The 19,404-nt window shown below is 43.6% G+C and overlaps 2 protein-coding genes across 2 annotated transcripts in view; both read right to left on the bottom strand.

Moving 5' to 3' along the window:
* Nucleotides 1-1,345: 1,345 nt before the first annotated feature.
* Nucleotides 1,346-19,404, bottom strand: part of LOC310832176 (thrombin inhibitor hemalin-like) — a 37,355-nt gene continuing 19,296 nt past the window's right edge. Inside the window, exon 7 of the mRNA XM_083713818.1 lies at nucleotides 1,346-1,465. The gene's annotated coding sequence lies outside the window, so the exon portion shown is untranslated. The remainder of the gene's footprint in view (nucleotides 1,466-19,404) is intronic.
* Nucleotides 1,597-11,989, bottom strand: LOC310832177 (carboxypeptidase inhibitor SmCI-like). Its single transcript, XM_083713820.1, has 5 exons — nucleotides 11,802-11,989; nucleotides 8,740-8,919; nucleotides 7,685-7,867; nucleotides 3,158-3,337; nucleotides 1,597-1,811 (listed from the first exon to the last, which is right to left on the bottom strand). Exons 1-5 carry the CDS (start codon nucleotides 11,875-11,877, stop codon nucleotides 1,771-1,773), a joined length of 660 nt encoding a protein of 219 aa, XP_083569946.1. The 5' UTR covers nucleotides 11,878-11,989; the 3' UTR covers nucleotides 1,597-1,770.

Raw genomic sequence — 19,404 nt, forward strand, 5'->3', positions numbered from 1 at the left:
ATCTGTGCGTAATTTTTTTGATCTATGAAAAAATAAATTGGAACAAACTGAATGGGAAAGGGCTTTTTAGAATTCTTTCTATAGTTGCTGCCTCTTAACTGCACATGAGCAGGTATAACTTGACTTCTGATATAGGGAGAAATTGGTCAGGCCTCCTTCCGAGGCTATGATATTACCTGCTGTCCAGGGTTTCAGACAGGAGTCTTTCCTAACCCTGCCTACAGATTCGAGGGCTTGAACTTGAGATCATGTGCATATACCTTTTTGGAAGGTGAAAAGGGGATAGATTAACTGGCTAATTCAATTGTCAAAAAGTAGAATCCATTTGGTACATAGAAATCTTCCTTATACTTTCAGATCATTTTTTAATATTGTGGTCCAAGTGCCATCTACCCACTGCTGTTGAATGGCAATATCTTAAATTACAGCACCTTTGGGTGTCTATTTATGGACTGGCACCTTTGAGTGTTTCAGCACAGAGGAAATAATTGGAAATTTACAGAAAGTTAAACCATACTACTTGTTTATAAATGTTTGTTGCAAAGTTGTAAATGGGACACTCAAGTTCTTAAATGCTTAAGTTCCCTATGCAATAGGGTGTTACAATGTTCAAACCAGTCTTCAAAACAAATGAAAGTTGCTTTAGCATCTATATGTATTGTTGCTTTAGGTTTAAATTGAGAATGAGTAAATAAAAATGGATGTGTCTGGTAAGGAACAAGTAAGTTCAGAAAGATGCTCGTGACAATGCCTCTCTGAGGCATATTGTGTGGGTTTTGATCAGAAATTGTTGTTTGCATATTCATTGTTTTGGAAAAATCATTGATATATGACAGTGCTCTCACATTCTTATATTTCTGTGATGATGTGGACAGCAAAAGTAGATCCTTATGGTTGTGAAAATATTTTTATATTTCAGTGTTGGAAGGATATACACCCAAAATTCATTTTTCAGTTGCCTTTCTATATTTGAAACATGTTATCTTATCATCAGTGCTATTTGGATATTTGTTTGGACAAATGAACTGCTTATATTAATACATATGTTTCAATTAGGATAGATGGGTTGTTCTTATTGCTAATGTAAACTGATTTAGTTGTTTTCTTCCTGCTATATTTGCAACAAGGAAAAGTACTCTAAATATATGGAACATAAAGAGCAATTTGCCTGAGAAAATGGTTCTTCCCAGAGGTCTAATATTGGAAACTTTTGTTTAGGAAAATAGCTTGGAGACTGACTAAAAGTATTGTGGCATTAACTCAGATTCCATAAGGTCCCCTCTATAGTAGCTGTTTCCCTGTAACTCTCAGACTTCCTTTTTATTACACATTCATGATGATTTGTGCTCACAGTGCTAGTGGGGTGGTCATACGCAATCCCACTTTTAATGCTGTTTCCACATGCAAAAGTTCTGGGGTGGTCACACCGCTTCATTTTGAAGCCATGCATACAGGTATCCTGTAACTGAAATCACAAATGTCGTGTTTTATTTTTGTCCTGCTTTTGTTGCACTATAGCTCCTCTGGACACCAGTAATGTGGTAGTATCAGGGAAGCCTCTCAGAACAAACAACTAATGAAAAAAATGGGCATTTGATAAAAAGAGACTGCAGACAATGACACTCAAGGAGCAGACTACAATTTGCTGAAGAAAAGTTGAGTTCATTGGCAAGAAATTCCCGCAAAGTTTGGTACAGCTGCAAGAGAGTCAGCATTCTTTCACTCGGTGCCTTTGCTCCATGACACAATGAAAACACAATGAAAGATTAATCAGGGGAATCGTTGTTTGGGGTCATAGTCTTCACGTGGACCTGAGGGGGGAAAGGAGAGCTGGTCATGAAGGGCTGTACCCAACACTAGTCCTATTCAGATAGTAGAAGCATTGAAATTCATGCACATGACCAACTGAGGTTCAGTGAGTCAACAGAGAGTAGAAATTAATTGGATACAACCTAAAGAAATCTGAAGGAAGGTTGCACACTATTCTTAAATATGAAGGTGGAACATAGGCTATTCCTGCTCCTGAGCTCCAGTAGCCATTAGGGGGTGGTCTTTTTATGGAGTTGGAATCAGGTCCCATCAGTCTTCATCAGTTAGCCCTTGCCCCCAACACCATACCATACAATGAAAAACAACGACCACTAATCACTGGGAATGTTCTATATCTCCGCATCCTAATTGACAACACAATGGCAACAAATTTAACACGAGGTTTTTTGCTCAAGTACCTTGATGTTACTAAGTAAAAAGAAAAAAAATGTCATTAGTTTTGTGTGTTGTTGTTTACTAGCCTGCCATTTTTCAACATTCTTTTGAGGCACTTCTCCATACTTTAGCCCTCGTCAGACAGTAAAATAATAATAATAATATTTTTATTATTTATACCCCACCCATCTGGCTGGGTTTCCCCAGCCACTCTGGGCGGCTCCCAGCAGAATAATGAAAACACAATAAAACGTCAAATATTAAAAACTTTCCTGAAGTATCAGAACAAAACCCTGTTGGAGTTGAGGGTCGTGCTCCCAACCCTGATCTTGCTGCATTGTTCATTTGAAGACACTTAAAAGTCTCCCTAGAGGGACGCGGATGGCGCTGTGGATTAAACCATAGAGCCTAGGACTTGCCGATCAGAAGGTCGGAGGTTTGAATCCCCGCAACGGGGTGAGCTCCCATTGCTCGGTCCCTGCTCCTGCCAACCTAGCAGTTCGAAAACATGTCAAAGTGCAAGTAGATAAACAGGTACCACTCCGGTGGGAAGGCAAACAGCGTTTCCGTGCGCTGCTCTGGTTCGCCAGAAGCGGCTTAGTCATGCTGGCCACATGACCAGGAAGCTGTACGCCGGTTCCCTCGGCCAATAAAGCGAGATGAGTGCCGCAACCCCAGAGTCGGTCACGGCTGGACCTAATGGTCGGGATCCCTTTACTTTTACAAGTCTCGCTGCACTCTAGGGCTGTGTGCACACTATACTTTACATTCAAAATACAATATTTCCCTCAAATAGTTCTCAACATTGTTGTTTACCCCTCAGAGTTACTATTCCCGACAACCCTTACTACTGTACCATGCCCGGAATTATCTGGGGGAAAGAATGTACCGTAGGTGCTGTCGATTGTGGGGTGGTTTTTTTGGGGGGTTTTTGTGTGTGTGTGTGTCTTACCGTAACTTTGGCACTGGCGGATGCAATCTATCCGTTCTTTAAAGTTGTTCTCATTGCCCATACAGCCACCATAGATAAACAGCTCACACCTATTGGTCTTAGTATTATAGAAGTAGCGACGAATGTACGCTCTACAGGGTCCGCTGATTACAGGGAGCTTACATCTCTTGGGCATATATACTGGAGGGGGGGGGGGAGAAACAAAGGCAAAAGGCTCATATATATAATCGCACCATTTGAAAAAGAGAACATTATGGCAAAAGCAAATTATTATTATTATAAAATATTCCTTCCAGTAGCACTTTAAAGACCAACTAAGTTAGTTCTAGGTATGAGCTTTCGTGTGCATGCACACTTCTTCAGATACACACTTCAGATGTGTATCTGAAGAAGTGTGCATGCACACGAAAGCTCATACCTAGAACTAACTTAGTTGGTCTTTAAGGTGCTACTGGAAGGAATTTTTTGTTTTGACTATGGCAGACCAACACGGCTACCTATCTGTAATTATAAAATATGTTAGCCATAACCTTAAGGAACATTGCAAAAGGTTGTAATTGAAGGAAGTGGAAGCTTGCTGTTCAATATCTATATCTAACTTTTAAATATACAAAGTATTTCAGTCATTTCCAACTAAATAAGGGTCATTTCCAACTAACCTCTATTCTAGAATAGACCCATTGCATTGAAAGTAATAGCACTATCAGCCATGTCTATTACTTTCAGTGGGTGTTCTCTGAGTAGAACCCTAAGATTATATCTGGACACCTGCTGTAGCTATACTACTGAATAATGATTAGAACTTGCCTCACTGAAAGGATCTCTCGGTTTCAATGCAACGTGGTCGGCGTACAGTGCTATTCTGCTCTATCTTTCTCCAGTTCCCTGTGCCCAGTGGTCACTGGTGCCCATTGGGACTTGCGGGGGGGGGGGAGAGAGAGAGACATGGACCCCAACAGTATCACAGAATTGTAGAGTTGGAAGGGACCACGAGGGTCTCATCCAGTTCAACTCCCTGCAATGAAGGAATCTTTTGCCGAACATGGGGCTCAAACACACGACCCTGAGATTAAGGGTCTCACGCTCTTTCGACTGAGCTACCTCAGCCGTCAGCAGGTGGAGCCAGAGGCAAGGACAGCCAGTCCCATCTTCTGGAATGGTTGTAAGTATCACAATAGGCAACAAAGGTCCGTATAGTTAAAGCTATGGTTTTCCCAGTAGTGATGCATGGAAATGAGAGCTGGACCATAAAGAAGGCTGATCGCCCAAGAATTGATGCTTTTGAATTATGGTGCTGGAGGAGGAGACTCTTGAGAGTCCCGTGGACTGCAAGAAGATCAAACCTATCCATTCTTAAGGAAATCAGCCCTGAGTGCTCACTGGAAGGACAGATCCTGAAGCTGAGGCTCCAATACTTTGGCCTCCTCATGAGAAGAGAAGACTCCCTGGAAAAGACCCTGATGCTGAGAAAGATGGAGGGCACAAGGAGAAGGGGTCGACAGAGGACGAGATGGTTGGATAGTGTTCTCGAAGCTACCAGGATGGGTTTGACTAAACTGCGGGAGGCAGTGGAAGACAGGAGTGCCTGGCATGCTCTGGTCCATGGGGTCACAAAGAGTCAGACACAACTAAACAACTAAACAACAACAACAAATCACAATAGGCAGCTGTTGGCTGGCTGATGGCAGACTGCTGTCGGCAGAGAAGCCCCATGGACCAGTGTGTCCCCTGCCTTTGCGGCTGCAGTGGACATTTTAGTACAAGGATGAGGAAGCTGTGATGCTCCAGATGCCAGATGACAAGAGTATGATGGGAGTTGTAGTCCAACAGCATCTGGAAAGCCGCAGCTTCTCCAGACTTGATGAAACAATTGCTAGAATCTCACTACTGAAGATAAATAGAGTTCAAGGGCTTTCCTTCTTTTTCCTTGAAACCTGTGTGTTTCTTCCTCTCCAGAACAATAAGATTAATCCCTCTGAGGGTTTTTTAAAAAAGCGAACACACAGTCAACTAGCTATTCCTATAGCAAGGCGACTCAGTTGGGGCCACATTCACACCATGCCTTTCTTTTTTACTTTCTTTTTTATTATTATTTAAATAATAAATTTTATTAGTATTTTCCACACAACAACACGAAAAATATCAAAAAATAACAATACACAAAACACAAAAACCAGCATACAAAAAAATCCATATCTTACAAGTTAATAATATAAACACTAAAAAGAAAAACAAACATTGACTTCCACCAATCCCACAGCACCTCCTTTACCTCTCATTGTATCAACCTGTTTTCCTTATCATCTCTATCCTAGCATCCAGATATAAATCCCTCTTTCTTATCCTTTCACTTCACAAGGTTATTCCAGATTTCTGTCATCAAACCTTGGCTTTTAAGGTATTCATTTAGGCACTCCCATTCCTTTTTCACTTCACTTTTTGGTTTTTGTCTTCTTATATCTTTCAGAATATTTAGAATTAGCCAAATTGACACACCATGCCTTTCAAGTGTTATGATAGTCACAACTCCCCCCCCCCCCCAAGAATCCTAGAAACTAGTTTGTTCAGGGTGCAGAGAGTTGTCAGGACACCCTACCAAGGTTCCCTGTGAAGAAGGATTGGTTGTTAAATCTCTGCGAAGGGAGGAGGGTTCTCTTAACAACACTCAGCACCCTTAACAAATCACAGTTCCCAGAATTCCTTGGGGGAAGCCACAACACTTTAAAGTGGTATCATAGTGCTTTTTAAAATGCATGGCGTGGGTGTGGCCTAGGAAAGAACAGACAATTGCATCGCTGGAGTTCAAACGGCACTTGTCCATGACTAATGGTTAGAATAAAGTGTAGGACATTTGGAGCTGCCTGGGAAAGCCCACAAATTTATTTGCGCTTACCAACATTTGCACACTCTCGAATACATTGTTGAATATCCAGAAAGTTGTTTTTATTGCCTCCAAAGCCATTATAAAAGAACATTGTACACTTCTTCTTTTTGAAATCATAGAAATATCTTATTGTGGGTTTTCTGCCCCATACTCCCTTGTTTAGCGGGAGTTTGCATTTTTCAGGCAGCAATTCTGAAAAAAGAAGAGAGAAGAAGGCAAGGCTCATATCTGAAATTTCACCTTTTGAAACACAGAAGATAACAGTATTGGAAGATGTCTTGTTTGTGATTCCAAACCCTGAGATAATCTCTTCCAAGTGAAACATGAGGGACTTCTGCAAAGGGATCAAGTGCCGACCGTGAGAGATGGGTAAAATCTTTCTCAACTGGTGTCTGAGTTTGCATTCCCTCTTCCCTCTCCATCCCCTTTTGCCTTTTGTGCCATGTTTTTTAGATTGTCATCATGTGAGCAGGGAATATCTTGGTTTTTTTATTGATCTGAATGAAAGCCAATCTGGGTTAAAATGCTTTTAATAAATAAAACCACACAGACCAAAAAAGGTTCCAGTTCTGAGCAGGCTGCCCTCATGGTTCTGCTACAACCATCTTTCTTTTTATTTATTGCTTAAATGTCTGGTCCTACCTTTCCACATTATCTCCAATACCATTGTAGCATATGGCGATTAGATATATGGGGGAAAGTAGAGTTGCAAAAGAAGAATCCTGATTTCCCCCCCCTTGCTCCTTCTTCAGTAAGTGCCCCCATTTTTCCATATTGTACAGAACAGAGAAAATAATGGAAGAAATGAGTAATTTAATAGCCCTTTCCTCCAGGAATGAAAGCGGATTAAATGATTAGCAATTCACCACAGATCTTCCAGAGGGACAGACCACTGTGCCGCTCAAATAGTCTGAAACTGCAAAAAGAAAGGCACCTCCGGGGTGCTATTCTGCCCAAGGGCATCATACAGTAGACTGCTCAGCATGTTAAGAATAAAGTGCAGGCTCTTGGTTGTCCAGATGAGACCCAAAAGGTAGCATTTTCCCTTACCAAACCTTTCACATTCCCAAATGCAATCTGTCGGATTCCTGAAGTTATTAGCATTGCCTCCACAGCCGCCGTAAACGAATTATTCACACTTCCTGGTGTGGAGAAACCCCCGCCCACAACCACTCCCCTCTCTTTCAGGGAGGAGAGTCTTTGTCTTCTTATATCTTTCAGAATATTTAGAATTAGCCAAATTGACAACCATGCCTTTTAAGTGTTATGATAGAGTCACAACCTCCCCCCCAAGAATCCTAGAAACTAGTTTGTTCAGGGTGCAGAGAGTTGTCAGGACACCCTACCAAGGTTCCCTGTGAAGAAGGATTGGTTGTTAAATCTCTGTGAAGGGAGGAGGGTTCTCTTAACAACACTCAGCACCCTTAACAAATCACAGTTCCCAGAATTCCTTGGGGGAAGCCACAACACTTTAAAGTGGTATCATAGTGCTTTTTAAAATGCATGGCGTGGGTGTGGCCTAGGAAAGAACAGACAATTGCATCGCTGGAGTTCAAACGGCACTTGTCCATGACTAATGGTTAGAATAAAGTGTAGGACATTTGGAGCTGCCTGGGAAAGCCCACAAATTTATTTGCGCTTACCAACATTTGCACACTCTCGAATACATTGTCGAATATCCAGAAAGTTGTTTTTATTGCCTCCAAAGCCATTATAAAAGAACATTGTACACTTCTTCTTTTTGAAATCATAGAAATATCTTATTGTGGGTTTTCTGCCCCGTACTCCCTTGTTTAGCGGGAGTTTGCATTTTTCAGGCAGCGATTCTGAAAAAAGAAGAGAGAAGAAGGCAAGGCTCATATCTGAAATTTCACCTTTTGAAACACAGAAGATAACAGTATTGGAAGATGTCTTGTTTGTGATTCCAAACCCTGAGATAATCTCTTCCAAGTGAAACATGAGGGACTTCTGGAAAGCGATCAAGTGCCGACCGTGAGAGATGGGTAAAATCTTTCTCAACTGGTGTCTGAGTTTGCATTCCCTCTTCCCTCTCCATCCCCTTTTGCCTTTTGTGCCATGTTTTTTAGATTGTCATCATGTGAGCAGGGAATATCTTGGTTTTTTTATTGATCTGAATGAAAGCCAATCTGGGTTAAAATGCTTTTAATAAATAAAACCACACAGACCAAAAAAGGTTCCAGTTCTGAGCAGGCTGCCCTCATGGTTCTGCTACAACCATCTTTCTTTTTATTTATTGCTTAAATGTCTGGTCCTACCTTTCCACATTATCTCCAATACCATTGTAGCATATGGCGATTAGATATATGGGGGAAAGTAGAGTTGCAAAAGAAGAATCCTGATTTTCCCCCCCCTTGCTCCTTCTTCAGTAAGTGCCCCCATTTTTCCATATTGTACAGAACAGAGAAAATAATGGAAGAAATGAGTAATTTAATAGCCCTTTCCTCCAGGAATGAAAGCGGATTAAATGATTAGCAATTCACCACAGATCTTCCAGAGGGACAGACCACTGTGCCGCTCAAATAGTCTGAAACTGCAAAAAGAAAGGCACCTCCGGGGTGCTATTCTGCCCAAGGCCATCATACTGGTGACCCCTGCAGTAGACTGCTCAGCATGCTAAGAATAAAGTGCAGGCTCTTGGTTGTCCAGATGAGACCCAAAAGGTAGCATTTTCCCTTACCAAACCTTTCACATTCCCAAATGCAATCCGTCGGATTCCTGAAGTTATTAGCATTGCCTCCACAGCCGCCGTAAACGAATTCTTCACACTTCCTGGTGTGGAGATCAAAGTAAAATCTTGGAAAGCTTCCTTTGCATTTTCCTGTTTCTGTAGGGAGTTTGCATTTTGAAGGATATCTTCCTGGGGGGGGGGGGGGAGAGAGAGAAACGTCCTTATCACACCTCGAAGAAGCTTCCACATGGCAGTTTATTGTGGACGCACTTGCTAATACATGCAAGTCTTACGCAGTTTCTATACAATTTTGTCCTCATTAAAATGCCATCACACATTCTTTTTCCATTTAATCCAGATTTACCCTTTCTGTGGAAAATCCAAAAAAGTGGTTTTTTCCCCTCCCAAAAGAGAAACACTACGGAAATGATAATCCTGGATTAAATTTAGATGAGGGATGAAGACATTGGATTTCAACACCCAGGCACTTTTACATCTGGTCACATCCACCACTAGGACGGAGCACTCATTCAGCCCTTTGGCAGAAAGACAATTCCCAACCTCTGCAGCGCAATGCCCTTGGGTTGTATCCAACGCTAGCCCTACTCAGAGTAGACCCACTGAAGATAATGGGCATGACTTAGGTTGGTTAATTTCAGTGGGTCTGCCCTTACTTTTACGTGATAAAACATATCCTTTTCTACAACATACTGGTACTTGTTCCCAAGGAAATTTGTTTAGCATCAAGGCAGCAGAAACAAACCACCATTCATTTCTGTAGTCATGATAGTGGTACCATTTGAGTACATTTGACATTACACACACTCAGAAACTTTCTTGTTTTCTTTTATCATACTTGGCAAACTTTTCTTTGTTGCTCATCCTGTCAGGAATGCAGAAGCGTTTGCAAAACATGAAAATGAGAAGGGAAATGTAAAGTATGTGTGTTGCACCTGAACATGGCTGTCCAACAACTGAGGGCTTATCCACACTGCCTCTTGTTCTGCTGCTTCCCCTGGGGTCACATGCCCACCCATGGCATTTGCTTGGGTGACCTGTGCAATCACTCACTCACTCACCTGGGCTACCTGCCTGCCCACCTGCCAGCCAGCCAGCCAGTCTCCCTCCTCTTGCCCTCCCAAGCTGTTGCAATGACTTAGTCACTTTTCAGAATTCTGTCTTCAGACTGTAGTTCGCATCTCCATCTATCGCCATCCACATGAACTACAGTGGTACCTTGGGTTACATATGCTTCAGGTTACATACACTTCAAGTTACAGACTCCGCTAACCCAGAAATATTACCTCGGGTTAAGAACTTTGCTTCAGGATGAGAACAGAAATTGTGCAGCGGCAGTGCAGCAGCAGCAGGAGGCCCCATTAGCTAAAGTGGTGCTTCAGGTTAAGAACAGCTTCAGGTTAAGAACGGACCTCCGGAACAAATTAAGTACTTAACCCGAGGTACCACTGTACTGCGTAAGAACACTTAACATTTTTAACATATGCAAGATATGGTGCATTTTGTATGCCATTGTCACTGATATACCTTTTTATATATACCCTTATATATTTTATATATATACCTTTATATATTATATATACCTATATACCTTTTTGTGCACACATTACTTTAGTATATACAGTTTGGTACACATTACTTGGCTGGAGAACTGCGTTGTGTTTCAGTTCACATATTATTTCGGGAAGTAAAAATTCAGTAGAATTGCCTTTAAATGCAAATGAAATTGAGTTTCTACCCTGTTCCTACTGATGGTGAGGCACCTATCCTGTTTTTCTGACTGATATTATTCTCAAGGGTTTTGACCAGCCACAAAGCTCAGCTCTGACCCTCTTGAGTCAGCTGAGATCAGTGGTGCAGGTCAGCAGCATTAAACTCTGGATTTAATGGTAATGCATATTATTTCACTTACTTCAAAATGTCTTAAGCCAGATCTACTGGTTTGAGGGCCCTCCCTGCTCAATCCGGAGCAGGGCCCTTGACATCTGCTCCAAAGACCTGTGCTGATGGCACAACTGGTTGGGATGGCTGGCTGAGTAGGGAAGCGCTGCTTAACTGCTCAACCTCATCCTTATTCAAGCATATAAGAATTGCTTAATTTCCTCAGAGTTTTGTGATTTCTGCTAAGCTCTAGGAGCTGCCTCTGAGCACAGTGAGTCCAACAGATGGTGGAAGCTGTGTCCTTTTAACACATCCCATTGTGTCTTGGGAGAAGGCAAGCCCAGTGCTCTGGGATCCAGGTGGAAACTATCAAGCTGCAAAGAAACAATGAAAGGGGGCTTAAGAAGCAGGTAGCAATATTGAAGAAATGCAACAGGAATGAGTAAGAAGACAACCATTGAAGTCTTGTATTTTTCAAGGGTTGCTCACAGGTTTTCCCTGTTATAATGAGAGAGAAAACTGTTAATATTTGATGCGAGTCCCCCATGCTATCCAAAACCACCTTACATTGTGTTCCACAGAGAAACGGAAAGCTTTGTTTGAGCAGCCAAAGCTCTTAGTTCCCTCCTAGACAAATGTTGTGGAGTCCAGTGTACTTGAAACAGTCATTTTTGCTGGATCAATCTCAGTTTCAGGTCCAAGGACACATTCTGTACGGTTTCTAATGCAATTTTATATTGTTCAGGCTGTGTGATACCATTTTCTTTTGTTTGGGCTGTGGAATTCCACCCTGGGATCTTTTGCTAAAGGGCGGTATATACTGTATTTTTCGCCCCATAGGGTGCACCGGCTCATAGAGCGCACCTAGGTTTTTTTGGGGGGGGGGAAATAAAGCCCCCAGAACAGACTGCTATCCACAAGCCTAGGGAGCCCAGTGGGAAGTCCCGCGGGCTCCCATGCCTTGCAAATAGCTTCCTGAAGCCTGGAGAGTGAGAGGGGTGCGCACCGACCCCTCTCGCTCTCCAGGCTTCAGCAAAAGCCTGCATTCACCCCATAGGACGCACACACATTTCCCCTTCATTTTTGGAGGGGGAAAAGTGCATCCTATAGGGCGAAAAATACGGTAAATTGAAATCATCATCATCCACACCTCTCTGAGAGGGAACTCTTACCTGATTTTTGCTGAGCGGCAGCATATGAGCATATGAGAAGTTCCAGGATCAGGACAGCAATGTGACTGCCCTGCATGACTGCTGTCTCTGATGTGGGTGCTTGCTGCTTAGTGAAGGCACTTTATACATTTTTGTATAAGGAAGTGGTAGTGGGCGTTCAAGCAGCCAAGACAGTCCATCAATAAGTAGGAACATCCTGGTGCTTCTTTGAGTAGTTCAAGGTAATTTCCTGTTCTTTTATAAATACTATTCCACTTCAGGTAGAGGTACTCTGAAGCCAACTTCCTGTTCTTGTGTAAGTGCCATTCCACTTCAGCTAGGGATTTATTGGAGCCATAAAGCCTATCAGTATCATCTTGACATAGCTTGGGGGCCAAATGAGACTGTCCTTTATGCACACCACCATACTTGTACTCCAAAAAGAGCCGCTTCTCCTCTGATAAATGCACTCCATTCCTGTCCTGTAATTATGTAGGGTTTTGCACACTGACTGGACTTTTGTATTTGGGATGTCAGTGTACCTGGTAGCCTTCCAGGAGAATTAACAGTCTGGTCACAAGTCAGAATAAGCGTCACTGATTGTCAGGAGCCAGAGTCAAGCATGGGTCAGCAATATATATACAGTGGTACCTCTGGATGCGAACAGGATCTGTTCCGGAGCCCCATTCACATCCTGAGCAGAACTCAACCTGTGTCTGTGTGTGCGCCGGTCGCAATTCGCCGCTTCTGTGCATGTGTGTGACATCATTTTGAGCGTCTGTGCATGTGCAAGTGGCGAAACCCGGAAGTAACCCGTTCCATTACTTCCAGATCACCGCAGGACGCAACCTGAAAACCCTCAGCCTGAAGCGTCTTTAACCCAAGGTATGACTCGTGTGTGTGTGTGTGTGTGTGTGTGTGTGTGTGTCTGCAGTGAACTGAACTCTTTATTCAAGAAACCAAAACAGCGCAGGCCTAGTAATCACAGCAACTCTTCCAGTAGGTTTTGCCCTAATGTGGCAGTTGTGAGAACTGAAGGTCTATGTCTGTCCACAGCTGTCTAAGACCCCTCTTCTCCAGAGTTATTTTCCTCCAATTGGTTGCAGAGTGCACAACCAATCTCTGCTCTGTGCTCTTCATTTCCCTGTGTCTTCTAAGAGACCAGGTGGGAGGGGAGCTGGTTGCAGCAGGAGGGGAAGAGTCCCAAATTCTTCAGCAGCCTGCCCCATTGCTGCCTTTTGGACCCCCTCCTCTCTAGCCTGCTCCTCCTCTCTAGCCTCCTCTCCTGCCTCTGAGCTGGGACTGCTCTCTGCCTCAGCCTCTTCCTGCTTACTAAACCCTAGTGTGTGTCAAGACCCCGAGGCCTCCCCCTTATGTTGAATAATAACAAGTGGACACCATACATAAGGTTAATGGGCAAAATTTAGGCCACAGCTTTATTGGTTACAGAATGTGAGCGGTATTGGCTTAGGCACTGGAATTGAACTGACTATATCTGACTCCTGCCAGCCATACAGGAAGTCTCACAAGTAACCACCAGTAGGGGCAGCCCTGTTAGTGTTTATCAACTTGGAGATCCCCCAGGGTCACTGGAAGGTCGTGCCATGGCCCTAGCCTCCACCCGGGCTTCAGACAGGAACCATGACCCCCAGATTCCTTTAACAGAATACCCTTTAACATGGAGGGGCAGGTGATGGCCACACCTCAATTCCCCCAAACCAGGTGTTACCAATGCCTAACTGCCACTTGAGCCGAAGGCTCGCCACCAATACCCTCACACCTGCAACCAACCTCTAATGCCCTCAATGACCTCAGCCAAGCAAAACCTATTGGCCCTTCAGCTTCCAACACCCCCTTCTCCCAGTCTTCTCCTTCTGACCACTCATCCTCATCCCACCATCAATCCCCTGGTAGCCAATGTCATGGACTGGCTGGATACAGAGAAGTGGTGGGAGGAACCAGTTGGGGAACCCCCAACCATCCTACTTCTAAGGGCTGGTTCAATTGTGAGGGCAAACAAAGAAAAGGGGGGAAATCACTCACTTCCAAGTTCAAAACCTATAAGGAAAAATTTTCTTTCAAACCCTTTGCATGATTTAATTCACCAGCTCCATCTGGTACGTAGGCTGAGACCCTATCTGCCTGCGGACTGTCTCGCCAGAGTGGTGCATGCTCTGGTTATCTCCCGCTCGGACTACTGCAATGCGCTCTATGTGGGGCTACATTTGAAGGTGACTCGGAAACTACAACTAATCCAGAATGTGGCAGCTAGACTGGTGACTGGGGGCGGCCGCCGAGACCATATAACACCGGTCTTGAAAGACCTACATTGGCTCCCAGTACGTTTCCAAGCACAATTCAAAGTGTTGGTGCTGACCTTTAAAGCCCTAAACGGCCTCGGTCCAGTATACCTGAAGGAGCGTCTCCACCCCCATCTATCCACCCGGACACTGAGGTCTAGCACCGAGGGCCTTCTGGCAATTACCTCACTGCGAGAAGCCAAGTTACAGGGAACCAGGCAGAGGGCCTTCTTGGTAGTGGCACCCACCCTGTGGAACGCCCTCCCACCAGATGTAAAAGAGAAAAACAACTACCAGACATTCAGAAGACATCTTAAGGCAGCCCTGTTCAGTGAAGTTTTTAACGTGTGATATTTTACTGTATTTTTGGTTTCTATGGAAGCCGCCCAGAGTGGCTGGGGAGGCCCAGCCAGATGGGCGGGGTATAAATAAATTATTATTATTATTATTATTATTATTATTATTATTATTATTATTAATTCTTCTCAAAAATATGATACAAAACCCAACTGGTAGGAAAAGAACATGGAGCAAAGTCCAAGGTTATAACCTCCTTCTCGTGTTTAATACAGTCTCCACTAGCAGTCATTCTTCAGGTTTGGACTGCCACGTCTCCCCTCAGTCCCGGGAAGCCCATTTTCTCATGGTTTATGTTCTTATCTCTTTAGTTGAAGACAGAGGCAAAGTTGAGCAGTTCCACTTTGTCACCCAAAAGCATTTCTCCATCTTCTCCACACAGAGGACGTACTACTTATTTGTTCTTCCTCTTTCTTAGAACATAGCCGAAGAAACATTTATTATTATTATTTTTAACTTCTCTTATAAGCTCATTCTGAGCTTTGGTCCACCTTACCTTTTCCCTGCATCTTTTGGCTTCTCTTGTATCCTCTTACTTAATGATTTCCCCTTTCTTCCATTTCTTATACTATATATGCCCTTTAAAAATCTGTAAGCTCCTTATGTAACCTCATTGGTTTCTTTAGATACCTCCCACTTTTCTTTCTTGTTGAAATTGTCTGCATTTGTGCCTTCAACATTTCACCTTTAAGAAATTCCTTCAACTCAATTGATATATGAGTTAAGGATCTCAGGAGATGGCTTATTAGATGATTGTCCAAGAAGAAATTACAAGACAGACAGACATATCCTAACATGACTTCTTCAAGTTCAGTGCATGGCAAAGCCTGAAGGCTGCTGAAATGCCAGTGTATGCATACCCAACACAACTAGGGAAAGAAAACCATTCAGTATGGCCATCACAAAGGCTTTTTGATTTATTACCATATGCAGATTGTCAAGGTAATCAGGCAGACAAACGTGGTTGTCATATATAATGACAGAAGAGAGCAGGGAGCATGTGTTATTGGCACAAGCCAACCAATATTGATGGGCAATATCTCAGAGTCCACAAGACCTTTTTGTAGACACAATGTCTTGGTTCAGACATCACGTTATACCATGGTCAATCTTAACCATGGTTTAAGTGTAAACCTGCAGAATGCTGGTACATGGGGCAAAGATGGTTGCTGCTTCAGTGCTCCTGCTGCTGCCATTCTGCTAAGAGAAGACCCATCAATCCAAAGGGGCCACATGCATGCACCAATGCACATATGCAGTCCCTTCCAAACTAAGAGAAATCTCAATTGCAGATCCCCGTCTTGCTTGGAGAAGCCATGTGCACATACATCCATAAACAGAATCAGTCCCTTCACACTGGTGCCAAATGCTGCAGAACATAAGGAAAGCTATCGTACCTCTAAAGGAGTGAACAAAGAAAATATTGAGAAGGGCCCAGGCTGTTAACTTCTGTGGCCGGTCAGGGGGGTGAGGCATGGAGGGCAACCAGATTCAATAAGGACCACTACACTGCAGAAAATAAAAGGAAGTGATCCTGCAATGAAAGGGGTGTCCCTTCTCAGTGTAAGCAGCCCACTGTGATCTCTGAAGTTAAAAGGCACCCTGGAGCTGTGAGGATCCTAAGGACCTTGAATGATAGGGATCTTTCCACCTGCACTCCCTTGAATCAACACTCTGTTCCTTGGACTTGGGCATGATGATAAGGAAAGAATGGAAACCTATTCCTCTTCAAATTCTTTCCTCCCACCTCATCAAAGGCCTAAAGCCATCCAAGAAGCTTTGCCAACCATTCCACAATCCCTCTTTCTTTTCTCTCCCCATCTTTTTAGGAAGTCTCATAATTCAGTCTTTGTCTCATTTTTTAAAAAAACTGATTATCTGAGAAAGCTTCCGTCTCTTTTATGTTGCCCTTCCAGGCTTCTCAGCTTTCCTGAGTGATCTCTCAAGCTGCGTTCTTGCCCTATAGCAGCCTTCTCCAACATGATGGTCCCCAGCCGCTCTTCCAGGAGGTAAGCCTCTCTCCCCTCAACTGGCTGGAAGCAAAATAGCCAAGAGCTAGTCTTTGTTTCTACTCAGGTCTTGGGGTGGAAGCTGGAGAGACACAGAGAAGCTGAAGTTGCTCTCTGTGCTGACACAAGAACTATGACTTTGCGGGGAACTGGAAACCTAATGGGGAATGAAGATATAAGTTGGAATGTTAATGCTGTGAGCCCTTCCTTGTTGTGCTTAGGTTGCATATATATGCAAATAAAACCAAATGCCCTAAAGACACCACAGTCTCCAGTCAGTGGTGGAAGAACGGGGGCGCGGGGGGAGCGGTCCGACCCATGTGTCATCACTGAGGGGGAGGTGACAAAATGAGTTTTTTAAAAATGGGCTCCCTAAACTTTTTAGGAATGATGTAGTGGCTTAGGCACCTGCAAGTTCCGCACTGCCTGAAACTGCAGCGTGGGACTTGCGTCTGCCTACTGCCTCTCCCTCAGCCGCCCTACAGCTGAGGGGGAGGTGGTGGAGAGGCTCGCCCCGCCCCCATGAGCACAAATTGCCCCCCCCCCCGGCTGCAGGACACACCCCAGCACCAGGCACCTGAGCGGCTAGCTATGCCGCTGTCTCCAGTGACCTTCATTCCAAAGAAATGGATCCCTGGCTAAATGCTGGCACCCCGGAAATCTCTTACCACTCAGAGATTGGGGTGTGTGCAATATCTGTGGGATCTGCTGCATATAGCATGACTTGCCTTGGAAAGCGATCCTCACCACTAAGTAGAGCAGGTGCTATTTTTCTAGAAAAAGAGGTGCTGAAACTCACCATGAATGCCTCCCTTGTTCTTTTATAATGGCAATGGTGCCCACCTGAGAGGTGCTGGAACTGAGTTCTGGTGAGTTCCGGCTGAATAAAAGCCCTGAGTAGAACTAGTTGTTTAAGAAAAACTCACAGTCCAGAGACTGACTGACAGTATATTTAGAACACAACACTGACTGTGCTGTCTGCTATATATTTTGGAAAGTTATTCTTCTCTCAGTGCTTTCTGCCTTTGGGCATTTTTAAGGATACCATGACCAAATTGTGCATGCTAGTTCCTAAGATCACGGAGCAGATTTGAAATATACTCAGAGTCGAGAGTGGATTTCATGCTCTTTATTCAGCTCATAGTGGTGAGGAGGAATGGAAGTTCCCCCAGAATTTCTGCTTTATATACATTATTTACACAATGGGCCGCACATGATTGGCTAATTCCGGGATTCTCCTGTAGGTCAATCAGGTTGCGGATTCACTTCCACCTGGAGCTGGATTGGGGGGCTCCTGTGGACCAATCAGACTGCTGGATTCTTAATCCTATTGTTCTAGGACCAATCAGACTCTGCATTTTGAATCCTATTCAACTCAGTACTTAACAAGATTTTTGACTGTTTGGATGCAAAGGGGTGCTATTTTGAACCAAGATGGTGAACTGAACCTTTCATAACTGCATTTATTTGAGTGGGGAGTAGCCTTAGGATTCCCAAGCAACACTGGCTTACCGGGCTGCAGTTCTACCGCATACAGTGGTACCTCGGGTGACAAACGCTTCAGGTTACAAACACTTCAGGTTACAAACTCCGCTAACCCGATGAGACTCTGTGAGATAGTAAGAAATATTGCAAAAAAGAGACTAAGAGGAAAAGGAGTTGAGAAAGGCAATATCATGTTTAGAAATGCATCAATAAATAGAAATTTTACGAAAGATTGACAGAGAAACTGAGGCAAGTCAAAAATTGAAGAATGAGTGCAAAATAATTTGTTGATTGTATAAAATTTGTTTGGAAAATGAATAATTTTTTTTTAAAAAAACAAAACTCCGCTAACCCAGAAGAAGTACCTCTGGTTGAGAACTTTGCCTCAGGATGAGAATGGAAATCACGCACTGGTGGCGCAGCACCAGCAGGAGGCCCCATTAGTGACAGCGTGCCTCATATTTGCTCCTATCCTCAATGTTGTGTGTTGCATAATGTGCTTCCAAAAATCATAGGCATGTTGACATTTCCACCACATATATGTTAGGTGAGCATTTGCTCCTGAGCACTTTGAACATGTAAAATGTTCTTTCTCTGTGCATTCTGTTTGTCCTAGCAAGCACCATTGCAACAATAGTGCATGAATAATGTCAAGCAAAAGGTGAAGGTACTTTTGGTTGTCCGGGGAAAAACCACAAAAGTGCTTTGTTCTTACCATATTCATCACACGTCTCATAGCATTCAATGTAAGATGGGAAACTGTTCTCGCTGCCCTCACATCCACTAAACATGAATGGTGTGCATTTCTTGTCCCGTACATCGTAATAATGGCATGGGATGTTACCTTTACATGTTCGTACTTTTGGGGGCTGTTTGCATTTCAGAGGAGTGTCTGGGAGAGGAAAGGGCTGTGTGGAAAGCAAATAAAATCTCTTGCTCTATAACAGATGTAAATGGCATTTGAAAAAGCTGTTCAGTCTCTGAAGATTATCACTTCATATCCCTCCAGTGCTTCAGATTGTGTCATTAGGAAGACTTCTGTGAACCTAGAGAAGTAAAGGCAGCATTCCCCAACTCGGTGCCCTGAAGATGTTTTTGGACTACAGTTCCCATTGTCCTGACCAGTGCTTTTTCCCTACTCATATTGAAATGCTGCCCCTCAATGAGGCCAAACTTAGATTCACAAAATGTTTAGGGGTATGCATACCCCTGCGTCCCTCCCCCCCCAGAAAAAAGCAGTAGTCCTTACCATGTGCCAGGCTGGGCTGGAGGGCACCAGGTATGAGTAAGTGAATATTGCATCCATGCCCAGCATTAAGAGGTAAGATGCTCATCACTGGGTTATCTACACCAACGACTTTATTAAAATCAGAAAAAACTAGATGACCTGATATTATTATTCAAATAGTTTTGTCCACCTTTGAAAGTGGGAGCCACCATGTGACCTGTAGTGAGGGAGCATTTTACTTGGCT

The sequence above is a fragment of the Podarcis gaigeae genome (assembly GCF_964106915.1).
Source record: "Podarcis gaigeae genome assembly, chromosome: 15".
Lineage (NCBI taxonomy): Eukaryota > Metazoa > Chordata > Lepidosauria > Squamata > Lacertidae > Podarcis > Podarcis gaigeae.

Coding starts and splice junctions, on each gene's coding strand:
- LOC310832177 (XM_083713820.1), bottom strand. CDS start 11,877: ATGCAGGGCAGTCACATTGCTGTCCTGATCCTGGAACTTCTCATATGC. Junction 8,920..11,801: donor TGCCGCTCAGCAAAAATCAG/GTAAGAGTTCCC, acceptor CCCCCCCCCCAG/GAAGATATCCTTCAAAATGC. Junction 3,338..7,684: donor TCGAGAGTGTGCAAATGTTG/GTAAGCGCAAAT, acceptor CCCCCCCTCCAG/TATATATGCCCAAGAGATGT.